At 42.6% G+C, this 12,148-nt stretch overlaps 2 protein-coding genes and 1 non-coding gene across 4 annotated transcripts in view; 1 reads left to right on the top strand and 2 right to left on the bottom strand.

Annotated features, from left to right (window-relative positions):
* Positions 1-5,222, bottom strand: part of trim3b (tripartite motif containing 3b) — a 30,625-nt gene extending 25,403 nt beyond the window's left edge. Inside the window, exons 1-2 of one of the 2 annotated variants that reach the window (XM_028421957.1) lie at positions 5,085-5,222; positions 3,755-3,838 (exon numbers count right to left, since the gene is read on the bottom strand). The gene's annotated coding sequence lies outside the window, so the exon portion shown is untranslated. Of the gene's footprint in view, positions 1-1,876; positions 2,031-3,754; positions 3,839-5,084 lie in introns of those variants that run through there. The other variant, XM_028421958.1, reaches the window with a different exon arrangement.
* On the top strand, positions 4,554-4,625 carry trnaw-cca (transfer RNA tryptophan (anticodon CCA)). The gene has a single exon. It is a non-coding gene; the product is annotated as a tRNA-Trp (tRNA).
* A 1,088-nt stretch (positions 5,223-6,310) lies between the features above and the next one.
* Positions 6,311-11,797, bottom strand: fhdc3 (FH2 domain containing 3). The gene is made up of 12 exons (XM_028422177.1): positions 11,759-11,797; positions 10,526-11,032; positions 10,205-10,266; positions 9,095-9,197; positions 8,892-8,977; positions 8,712-8,812; positions 8,557-8,627; positions 8,346-8,453; positions 8,170-8,240; positions 7,920-8,037; positions 7,666-7,830; positions 6,311-7,416 (listed from the first exon to the last, which is right to left on the bottom strand). The coding sequence occupies exons 2-12, from the start codon at positions 10,994-10,996 to the stop codon at positions 6,376-6,378; spliced, it is 2,397 nt and encodes a 798-aa protein (XP_028277978.1). The 5' UTR covers positions 10,997-11,032; positions 11,759-11,797; the 3' UTR covers positions 6,311-6,375.
* Positions 11,798-12,148: the final 351 nt, after the last annotated feature.

Here is a 12,148-nt window from a genome sequence, read left to right as displayed (position 1 = left end):
AATAAATATAATTAAAACACCTGAATGCCCACGATCAGAGTATAAACATGTACACACGTCTCCTCAGGTAACATACAGTGCTTATACTGCCACGTATAAGGGGATAAACAGCAAAAGTAGTTATAGCTTGGAAAGTTTAAAAAAAAAGTTAATTTTTTTTATATCAAAGCTGCTGTACATCATAAAGCAATGCTTTTATTAACTGGTGATAACAAGCTGACCTCACTCTCACAGAAGCTCCCAGCTGAGGCTGATACATCTCCCACAGAAGCCCGTCTCACACTTTGTCTTTTTCTTCAGACCTCACAAAGTTAAAACTTATAATTAGTTTGGGCTGGACTTGTTTAATTGTGCACCGAGGTTTGTCACAGACATCTTTCGCCCACGCTTACAGGCTGATATCAGAGAGCCATAAAACATTTACACAAACTTTGCCTGAGACACAAACATTTGGTTTGACAGTGCTGAGTGGAGGAGAAATACTGATGCTGGTACCCATGGCAACACACTCACCTTAGAGCTGAACATGTCTGCAAGAAAAGCACATACACACACACTTAGGACACTAACTGTCACAATTAGTGGGCCTATTCTGGCTTGTGCTTTGGTGTTTGTGAACTTAGCCAATGTGAGGTGAAGGATCAAGTACAGATCAGTTATTTGATGTTCAGTAAGTGTATCACAAGAAAAAGAGAAATTAAAAGAACATTTATCTCATATTATCATTATACTTCTGGACTAGAGTGGGCACATACACTGTTTTCTAGCAGATACCTGATTTAGCATGCAAACCGCATCCTGGCCTCAACAAGAACAAGGTAGGGAGAGGTGTATATAAAAGCTCCGGCACAAATGGAGCAGAAAATCCTGTGGTTACAGTACAGTCTGACCATTCATTGTGCTTTCATGGTTAAGTTTACATCCCTCCTCGCCTGATTTTCACCCCCCCTCCCATGCAGCTCCGGTGACATTCCTCCCATGCCAGCTGGACATTCCAGTCTCCGCTTCCCCCACAGCGACCAGAGGTTCCCCTGGATCACTATTTCAACCTTGATGAAAATGTCTTTGTTTAACATCCCCGTGTTTCTGCACACGCATGGTCAAAGGGGCATACCTCAGTTGTAGTCATCACTGTCTATTCATAGCATCTGACTGGGGACAAAGTGAAATCAACTCGCATCAGCATCAACTATACCTCATGCTTAGTGGAGGGAAACTTTTGAGAAACAAACAAAAAATAAATCTGCTGTAAGCCTAATAATCTATAAGAGTTTTCAATTAGATACAGCTTGATCTGTGTTAAAGCCAGCAGACTGAAACTGCACAAATCAGCAAAAAAGGACACCTGACTCTGACGGTGAGGAGGATCACCATTTGCTATAGGCTCACATTGACTCTACTGGCACAAGCTGACTGAAAATACACTGCGTGCTTCTACCCTTGATGCAAACCATTTTTTAAAGAAGTATGCAACATCAAGCTAAAAATTGTCTGAGTGTTGCAGAGTCTGCAGTCACATCAGAGTACCACCACCTATCCAGCACCTCAACCGTGATCTCAAAGGGCATCTTACATACACAGTCAGGAAATGTATTCAGGTTATAGTAAATGGTACAAACACCATTAGAGGCCAGCAAATGGCCTGCAGCACTATTTTGCATACAAGCAACATAGGGTGTGTGCACCCACCACTGGGAGGTAGCAGAAAAAGGAGAGAGTGATGGAGTGGAGTGAGAGAGAGAGAGAGAGGGGGAGAGATATGAAAGGAGGAAAGGCTTGCACCTTCTACCAAGGGGAAGGAGGAGATAGGTTGAACGAATGAGCACTGGCACACAGTGGGGATGGCATGAAAGAGCGAAGGGAAAGATTTACTTACAGCAGGTTCCTGACAGATGAAAGAGAGGTGGAAGGAAGTTTCAGTGTGCTCTCCTCCAGAGGGAGCGATATCCGTCCACAAAGCCTGACATTGCCAAAGCAAAAAAAGCACCTCACACAGAGAAGTCTAGAGAGACAGACAGGAACAGGGTGTGTGTGTGTGTGTGTTTGTTTGTGCGTGTGGGATCTGGATTTAATGCATGTATGTGTGTGCTAGCAGGAGGGAAAGCGACTGAGAGAGAAAGAGGGAGAGAGAGGCAAGAGATACAGAGAGTTTGTACAAGCTGACTGGCTGGAGTGAAAATGGGAGGGGGCTAGATTGTCCAATAGAGGCATAGATGATCAGAGTGAAGGAAAGATGGCAACAAAGAGAGAGAGTTTTTCATTCCCTGCCCTCACTCTCTCTTACCTCTACTATCTCTCTTTTTGATTGCATGTGTAAGGAGAATGAGAAATACCCAAACTGCCAAACAGAAAATTGGTGATGCTTCTTATGAGACAATCACTCAGTGTCATAAACGGATACCCTCCATTTTTTTTCTTCACACACAGCACAGGTGCAGGAAGGATGATAGGAGATATAAATGACCATTTCCTGCTGGGAGCTGAAATAAGTGATGGCCCAAAGGAGACTCAAACATAGAGCCCATTTTAAATGAGAAAGACAGACAATGTAAGTGGGAGACTGAGAGAAAATAGAGAATATAAATCACACTTCAGGCTCATCCCAAGGTTATAATATGACATTTTTGAGTTGGCATCCATTACTTTAATGAAAATATTCACTAATATTCGAATTGTGGTGGCTTGTATGATCTCTGTGTGTATGCACAACAGAGGCATGAGGACCATTCCTCTCATAAGTGTGCATGGATGGCCTGTGCGTGCATGCGCATGGGGGTGGGGACCATACCGTCTTCCCATGATTTTGCTGCGGGAGCACCATGTTGCCATGGAGACTGCATCCAGTGCAGCAGAACACGCAGATGGTTGTTGCTGCTGCTGCTGCTCTCTCTCTCTCTCTCTCTCTCTCTCTCTGTTTCTCTCTGAAACAGTCTGTTAGCTTCTCATCCCTGACCTGCAATTCACAAAAGCTGCACTTTGTGGAGGTTTAAAAAACCCTCCAGGTATCAACAAGGTTTCTAACTCAGAGAGGCAAACTATTCTAGAGAGAAAATACCAGGCCACAGAAAGAGGCCTGGTATTTTCTCTCTAAAATTCTGTGGAATTACTGCACAAAAGCAACAAAGCATATACCATAAAACCTTTACTTTTAGTTTAGTCATGCATATGATTACTGGCTAACAGCCCTGTAAAATCATTGGAACAGTAAATGTGATGTGAATAACATGTAAAAATACTGCGGTTAAATCAATATCTTATCATATTATAAAGAATAAAGTTGTCTAGCATCTGCATACAGCAGAAATGTGATGACTACATGTCCCTGTGAGTGTGCAGAAACCTCAATTACTTTCCAAATATTTATTCTTTGGTGTAATAAATAAATACAAAAAGAGACATGGACTCACTGCTGTTATACATGCACCTTCCTAATGACACTGACATTTAGGGAAGCTCATCAATGTGCTTTGCTCTGCTCCAGCTCCCTGATGTTTAAGCCCACCTCATCAGTGTGACAGGGAACAGCAGGCATTCCAACCTGAGTGGCTACAGGTGCAGCAATAAGGATGCTAACATTAGCACTGAGCAACCTTACTTTAAGGTAACTGAAGAATAGGGGGGATATTTTATGTTATGATATGAACACTACGACAGTCATGGAAGGCTGTCAGATTCAGGTTAGTGATACAGTGTTTTTGCATCTACGGTCAAAGAAAGTGCAAAATGTTTTTTTACATCTTTTGTGTGCACTTACCGGTCCATTTTGCTGTGAGCGGGCTGGAACTGATGAAGGTCAGGAGGGAAAATGTCCTAGATTCTTTCAATGTTCCTCTTCTTTCTGAACAGAAAAATGGGATTAAAGACATGAATACCTGAAACAATCGGATTATAAACACGGTTGGGGCACAACAACTGTGCCATGACCAAAAATTGATTTAGTTCCTGCTGGAACACAAACCAAATTCATTCTTTCATAGAATTAGAATTAGAACAAAAAACAATAGGTTAAAAACTAATTGCCATCTTTAAAAAACAAAAATAGCTGTTAGATGGAGGGCCTTCACGGCTCTGCACCAAAAGCACGACGTAAAAATGAAATGACCCACATTGTAGACTAACCAAGGTAATTGCGCCATCTAGTGACCGGCTGCAGACAAAAGCACCTGCAAGCGCCTTCGTATAATGGATTTACATGCATACGTTGCATGATACGTTGGCAAAGCGCTATGTTCTCACCCTTTCAAAAATGTGGAGACGCGTACCATCAACAGGCCGTGCGTAAAAGCAAATTTGAACAATGGTCATGTCAAAACACCTTAGCGTCAAACAAAAACAAGAAAGGGAAAAACGTTAGGATTAATCACCTATAATGGCCTACTTAAGGGAAGCTCTTCGTGTGCTTTAAAATATGGGTTGGAAAAGGAAGGTTTGTGTGCGTAAAACACAAAAAAATACACTTTTGGCACCAACATCCAAAACGACGCATCAGCGAGGACAAAAATAGCCATCACCACTCAGCCACATGACCCGACGTTGCTGCAGGAGGGGCAGGTGACCTCGTGGCGCAACGGTAGCGCGTCTGACTCCAGATCAGAAGGTTGCGTGTTCAAATCACGTCGGGGTCATTCTTTCTACTTAACCCCCACGGAGTGGAAACTTTTCAGCAAGCACGATACGAAATTTGAGAAAGCATCAGTTTGTCAGTACTTTAAAGTACCTCAAAGGTTCAACATTCCTGTTTCTCTCTACAGAGGAGTTTTGGCAAAAAGTACAAGCGTGATTTAAAATGTAGTTTTGGAAAACATCCGTCCATTACAACTTCAAATCTAATTACAACACTTGTAAACAGTCTAATTCTCATAGCTGCCATGCTGGATTACAGTACAACCAAAAGCCAGAATTGCTGCACAGTGGGAGGATTTGAGATAGTACTAAAGAGCAGTGAGCTGAATATCAGCAGGGTATTTTAAAAGCAAGATATGCTTACAGGACAGAATATTCCAATTACAGCAACGTATTACTTCAAAATATGCCTCTGGTATGGTGTGATGCATTTTGAAACACCTTTCTGTGTTGCTGCCTACCTTTAAAAGACTATCCAGGACAGTCACGTTACAGGCTTTCCTTTTGTTTTAAAGTCCTGCTCTCCTTATCCTCTGTTCTCCTGTACATGCCCAGTTAATGTTTCCCCTGTGTCAGTAAGACAATGGCTTCCTCTCTCCTCTCTGCTTAAATGCTTTCGTACAATACTAACTTGCAAGTCTCCTCCCTCTCTCACTTTGTCCAGTTTCCCCCTCTCCCCACCTCCTTTCTCTCCTCATTTCATGGCCGTTTCTCATCTTTCAGTGGGGCACGCTGAACTCTGAGTGCACACTTGATTAGTATACAGTGCAGCTTTGGACAATTCCAGTCTTAAGGAGCTGCCTCACATGAGATGGTCATCATTTACACTCAGAATTCTATCACAAAGGCCCGATTGTACTCTGGAACTCTTATCTTACATTAACCAGAGCAGTCACTGATGACCGAGCTTCTGTTATTTGTTTTTTATAACCATGACAGAAAAACTTTCAGACTTGAGGCAATACTTTTTTTTCATTTGTACCATGTAGTCCCCAAATTTCTCCCAAAACTCCCTCTATTCAATTTTGGCCCTTCATTTGAAATGCCAGGCAACAGCAAATGTCCCTATTGAGCACTTGCCAGTGGGAGGGATGGCTGTGGGAGGACAACAGAACAGACAGAAAGGAGCTTGTATTAAGCAGTTTGCTCAAGAGAGCATTATTACACTGTGAGAGCTGAAATGAAATGGCTGTAAACAAGTCCGGTTTCCCAGGTAGCACAGCTTTCTTCTCTTTTTACCTCAAGATCTCTGAGCAGAGACTCAAAGGCGCCACATGTTCAACACCAACAGTATGTCCTTATCCTTGTCACTTAGGACACAGCATAAGTCATCTGCTGCCTGTACAACGCTATAGCCATGCTGACAGCCAGAAGAAATAATAGATGAAGTGAAAGGCAAGTACTGAAAACTGAGCAGGCGTCACCTGGGGAGACTACCCAGTCAGACTACCAAGGAATTAATGACAAGGGAGGAAATAATTTAAAAGCAGTGAATATCACAGAAGCATGAAGTTTACAAATACAAACTTAAGAAAGGTATATCACCCTTTATTTCATACAAAAAAAGACTAAAAAGAAGAAAAGCTGAACGCCTCTGACCCAAATCAAAACCTCCACAGCTCAAAGCAAGTCCACATTTGCCTTGTTTCCATGGAAGGTCAAAAGGTCACAGTGAAAAAAGACACGACAACTTTTATTAAAAACACAATCAAACAACAAAACTCAGTCTCTAAAACTTAATTAGGCATTAGATCATTTGAGGTTCTGCTCCTCCACATCACCAGGTTTACTTCTGCCTCCAATGCGTCTGAAGAAGGATATAAACCCAGAGGAGTTCACCTGCTCTTCTGCACAAGCCCCTGTATTACTGTCAGGCACTGAACAGACTCCACGTCCTTCATCTCTCATATTGTCTGTCCTTGAGCCAGAAGAGAATGATCTCTGAGATATGCCTTTCTGAAACAAGCCTCCCAGTCTGAAGCCAGTTGCAAGAGATCGTCCGGTTTCATCCACAGAAACAGACCTGAGGACTGGACCGTGCAACAAAGCTCTCTGTCTGAGGCTCTTGGGGAGAGACGAGGAACCCCCAGATGGAGATGTTACACTGTCCTGATTAGAGCACTCGGCCTCATCGTTCTCCCAGACTTCCTCGTCAACGTCATCTTCGCAGGATGTTGATGACAGTCTGCGTTGACAGGTTTTGCGTTGCTGAGGTTCGTTGTTCCGGGAGCACGTAAAAGGGCTCAGGATAGTCCAAGGAGAGCCCACATCCCCGTTGTTGGCAAAGAAGAAGTCTCTGGTTCGAGGCCGAGGAGTACATGGGGTAGCAGGATTTTCTTGTTGACTCTCCAAACGACGAGGAGTGCCACAATCATGGCTGCTTTTGCTCCTTTGGTAGCAAAGAACCCTCCGTGTCATCTCATGCGTCTTCTCAGCTTCCTCCTTATTTTCCAGTTTTTCTGCTTGCTGGTCTTCTCTTTGGAGTTTGGGTTGTTTCTTCTCAGGACTCTCTTGACTTGTACGGGGCACTGTCTTTGTTTTTCCTACCAGAGGCACAGTTTGAGAAGCCTGCTCAGAGGGGGACCCTTCAACTGTGGGAAGTATGTTTCTCCTGCATCTAGCTAGACCCTCTGGGACTGTGGAGAGAAAGTTATGCAAGGCAGACTCCAAACACGAAGAGTCGTTGTTGGGCTCTGGTCCCTGGCCAGCCACTGTGGAGCGGCGTTTGGCGGCCATACGCATGCTCTCCCTGCGCATGCGCCTCTGCTCTGCCGCCTCTCGCTCTCTGTTCTCCTACAGTCATGTAAAGAGAGGATACTGTCAATACTGGAGAGATTGCTACTGCAGTTAGCATGCTAACCAGCCAGGTTTGGACTATTACTTCATGTAATATTACTTTATACCACAAGATGGGATAGTGAGTCATCTACTCTACTCTTACTCCATCAGGAGATGAAGTAAAAAATGTTAACTTGTCATATCATCACATTGGATTTTTACCCAGTTTTGTCCATTACTGTAAACACTATACTATATTCGTACCTGTACAGCTGTGTCAAACCTCCTGCAGAATGAGTAGAAGATGGAGCAGCACTCCTCCAATTTGAAGGTCGCTGGGTCTTCACAGAAGTACTCAGCAACAGCATTACTCAGAGCTTTCAGCTCCTGGAGAGAGGACTCCATGTCTGCAAGCTTGGCCTCAGCCCTCTGATGAAAGGCAATTTAAAATGTATATAATACAAGAATGAATTCAAAGTCTTTGTGTTCTTGCAAAGTTATTGTTTGAATTACTTTACCATGAAAAACGTCTCCATTTGTTGTAAGATCCCGTGCTGTCTGCTGCTGTACAATTTCACTTCCTTGACCTTCTTGACTTCCCTCTCATAGTCGGTAATAACCTCCTCTTTACAAATTCTGTGTAAAACAAGACAGACTAACTTGTAACTGCCAAAACATGTATTTATAATATCATCCGGCTACGCTCTGTGAACGAAACATGTTTAATTAAATTACCAAAGAGACTGTCAGTGTACTAATGATAGCCACCTTGATGCCATCCCGATGTGACCAAGCTGGTTTGGAAAAGTCAGCAACTCAGCGTCGATGTCCTCTGCTTGCTGTGGGAGGAAGATGAAGAAAGGTAAGGTGCAGGTTTCTTTTTTATGATTTCACCAATACTGTCCTCAGTGAGCATCTGTTCCCATCTCAGGGCTTTTCCTCACCTTGGCAACATAGTGCATGAGGTTCATGCCAGGCTTGTTGGCCTTAGTGTCTGCCAGCTTAAGCAGAGATGTCATCCTGAAGCCAATGGCATTGGCACTGTAACCACCCTGAAGGACAAATCGTTTAAAATGGGTCGTAAATGCTGAGGAAAAGACTTAAATTTAAAAGCACGAGTAATAAACAACTTTACTGTGAGAGAAAAATACCAACAGCGTTCATGTAATTCCCAGCTTTTAATACCAGCCGAATGACTGAATGCAGGTCATCACAGTCCAACAGCTCTAAAAGAAGGAAAACAGACAAGAGAACCTTAGTGGTGACAAGGTGGTGCAAAACTGATAGGAGCTAGGGGTGTTTACAGTTACCATTAGCTGCTTTGGTCATGATGGCAACAGAGTTCTTCACCTCCTCCATGAGAGGAAAGAACTCCTCCCTCAGGGCCATTGTTTTCAGGAGCTCCTCGTAGCTGAAGGTAAAACACATCAACAAAAGGCTGCACGTGTGTTCCAGGATTTCAGGATTCTTATCTGAAACTCCAGACTCACCCTGGCACTTTCACCAGCTGTACCATGAACTGGTCAGCCTCAGGTAACACAGAGAGGTTCCCACTGAATGACTGCAGCTGCTTCACCTGTGCATTGAGTATGATAAAACATAAGATATTGTCATGTGATCTGTGAAGACTTTATGTTGTCATCATCTTTTCATTTTCAGTCAAAGTGAAACAAAAGACTGGAGCTGCAATTACCTCACTCTCCTCTGGCAGCAGTTTACACAGCTCTCTTAGTTTGCCTGTTCCAAATCTGAGCCAGTTCCCTTGACGGATGTCCTGTACCATTTCAGTCACCGGCCTGCAGAGGGAGACAAAACCATATATGTATTTGTGCTGCCTTTAATGTGGCAGCACCTGAAGGCAAACATGGATGTCACTAAAACTGAATTTAATCACATTTTTGACATTCTTTTTGCTTTAGACTTTCACCTTGGTTTCTAAAGACAAATGTAAATGTGAAATATGAACATCTATGCATCAAAGTGATCTCTGGGGGAACTGGAGAAGTGCTACATAAATATTAAACTGTAAGCTTTTAGTAGAATACGTTAGTTTGCCTTAAAGATTAAGAAACCTTTATTAGTCCCACAATGGTGAAATTGGCTGTCGCATTATTCAACAACACAGGTACTAGAGCTATAAATGACAAGCAAATATCACTATCAAGCCAACGCTACACAGAAACTGACATCACCGCAGTACTTAGCTGTTGGCATTTGGTATTCAAAGTGAGAGCTGAGTGACCCTTAGACTGAAAGGGAAATTGTCTTGATTAGATGAAGCCACATAACTAGCTCTAAAGCCAAGAAGGTCATTTAAAGAAGAAATATGAACTGAAATGAAAAAAGATTTCACTTGCTTGTGTCCGCCATGTTTCTGAACTAAAACCAAAACCTTCCGACATGGGAGTTATACGACAACAAGTTTCTGTATTTTCTACCTTCAAAGTATGTAACAATTAGTATTATGATTCAATAACTGGATACCTCATCCACTGCTGGCTTTGTCCTCAATTATAAGCCAGCAGTATGTTTTCCAATCATTTAAATGTGTTAAACTTAGTGTTGCGACTAAACACTCTCCTGTGATGTTTAAAAAGTAATTTCCATTAATTTGCATGAGGTCGGCTGAGATAAAAACGTTGGTCAGGTAATGATTAGCACAGTGGAGGTGACTCAGTTTTTTTTTTTGTCCAACCTGCTCTGACTACAGCTCGGTGTATATAATCCACCTCACTCGTCTCCTCTTGCATGTCCTTTTCTTTTTTATTCTCGCTTTTTTTACATTCTTCTTGTCTGATTTTACCTCTTAAAATGTCTCAGGAAGATCCCAATATTCATGCTTCGTTTGGAGTCAAGAATTGTAACCTTAAGACAAACAGAGCAGAGCAGAGACACGTACAACCTTCAGATGACATGTTCACTCATCATTAAGACTGACAATATTTTTGAGGAAGCTAAAACCAGTTTTACTTTAGCAGTTCCACATAAATTATGTCATCTGTGAAGAAGTTTTAAAAGTTACTTCCCATCTGTGCTCTTGTTACTTCCCTCACTGTGTTTACATGCCCATAAAAAAAGTCCTCAGTTACTGGAAGTTTGTTGCACAAATTTAGACCAATTCTACCTGAGGCTCCTGTGGAAACAGGTCCATGCCATCACACTTCTTCAGACCCATGACCCGTGAACTGGGCTGTGGGGCCTGTTTGTCTACATGACTGAACAACTCCTCCATGCTCCGAATATCCAGCACTAGGTCCCTCTGAGGCCGCTTGGAGGTCCACACATTCAGTTTGCCCAGGACACGCTGACTAGGGAGGGTGTCCCAGTTTAGCTTTTTCATGGAGCGCCTCTGGACACTTCGAGAACCAAAAGAAGGAGGAAGTAGTAGAGGAGGAGGAGGAGGTGGAGGTGGAGGTGGAGGAGGAGGTGGTGGTGGTGGTGGTGGTGGAGCTACAGCCATAACATTCATGGCAGGAGTCTCAGAAGATGCTTGGACATCTTCATCGATCTGAGCGTCAAGAGGCAAAGGAGCAGAAGCGTCGTCAGATGAACCGTAGGGAGGAGAAGCCGATTTAAAAATCAGCACTCCCTCCATGTGTGTCTCCAAACCAAAGACAGTGGGCGGAAGTATCTGAAGAGACAAAACATGAAAGTTAGGGTAAATGTAGATAAAAGCATAGAAATCATTCAACTGATGAAGCTCAACCTTGATATACTAATACTAAAGATGGAAAATACTCAAATGATTACAGTTCAGCAAAAGATGCTCATCCTTGATATTATGACATTAAACTGTATGTGTGTGACCTATGAAAAAACATACCCACAACACTGACAGACTCCTCTCCGTTCACTTCCATCACACAGAACTTCATTACAAAAATCTTACTTTTTAAAGATTAGTGCTTCAGAGCAAAGGTAAATGTGAACAAATCGCTTTGATTACACCTTATACTTATTATTAGAGCACGGTGGTGAATTCGGCAGAGATTCCATCCACCAAACAATATTCTTTCAGGGCTTTTTTTTCTATTTTTCACATTTGTTTCTTGCCGACTTTTAGTGCGATAACCCACTGTTTTCAAACGAGAAGACTGTACCCTCTTAATAAATATAAACAAAAAAGTTTGATGGTATATTTGTGAGACGAATCTAAACCTCACCACAATAAACTCCAGAAACTTACTCTTGTTGTTAAAATATATCTGTGCGATTTCCGATAAACACGGCATCATTCATTTTTTTTTTTCATTTCACGTATTTTTGACCAGAATATTCGCTGCAGCTTCTTTCCAGCAGCGTACACCTGCACAGATGAAGTTACTAAATTCACAAAGAAAATCACATTTTTACTCACCGTGCTTTTCTGAAGAGAAGCTGTCAAACAGTGTGTCCTCACTCAGGTCTGGCCTCGTGTTCCTGCAGTCCACTGCAGGCAGGTCTGTGTCAGCAGCAGCCACAGGTGCAGGACGCGCCTCCGCCAATCAGATGCGAGCCAGCTTCCAGGTAACGCCCCTTTAGGGGAGACGCGGATGAAAGCTTGATCAAGACCTAAAGCTTATTTAACACTGACAAAAAACCAACACACATAAAATAATACTTTAAAAAAGTGTTAATATGACCATGTGATCAAAGACAAAAAAAAAGAAAATACAGCCAGAGCATTTGAAAATGTGCACTTTTAATTTCGTTCCCGTGGGATAGGGGTGGGACTTTTTCAGGTCTGAGTGAGGAATGAAGGCAGAGT

The sequence above is a fragment of the Parambassis ranga genome, chromosome 14 (genome assembly GCF_900634625.1).
Source record: "Parambassis ranga chromosome 14, fParRan2.1, whole genome shotgun sequence".
NCBI classification, from domain to species: domain Eukaryota; kingdom Metazoa; phylum Chordata; class Actinopteri; family Ambassidae; genus Parambassis; species Parambassis ranga.
Note: the sequence above shows the minus strand (reverse complement) of the source record. Positions and strands in the feature narration are given on the sequence as shown.

Excerpts from the sequence above, each read along its gene's own strand:
- fhdc3 (XM_028422177.1), bottom strand. The coding sequence starts at position 10,996 with ATGGAGGGAGTGCTGATTTTTAAATCGGCTTCTCCTCCCTACGGTTCA. Across the intron at positions 9,198-10,204 it reads TTCCTGAGACATTTTAAGAG|GCCGGTGACTGAAATGGTAC; the intron begins GTAAAATCAGAC and ends CTCCCTCTGCAG. Across the intron at positions 7,417-7,665 it reads GGTTTGACACAGCTGTACAG|GAGAACAGAGAGCGAGAGGC; the intron begins GTACGAATATAG and ends ACATGACTGTAG.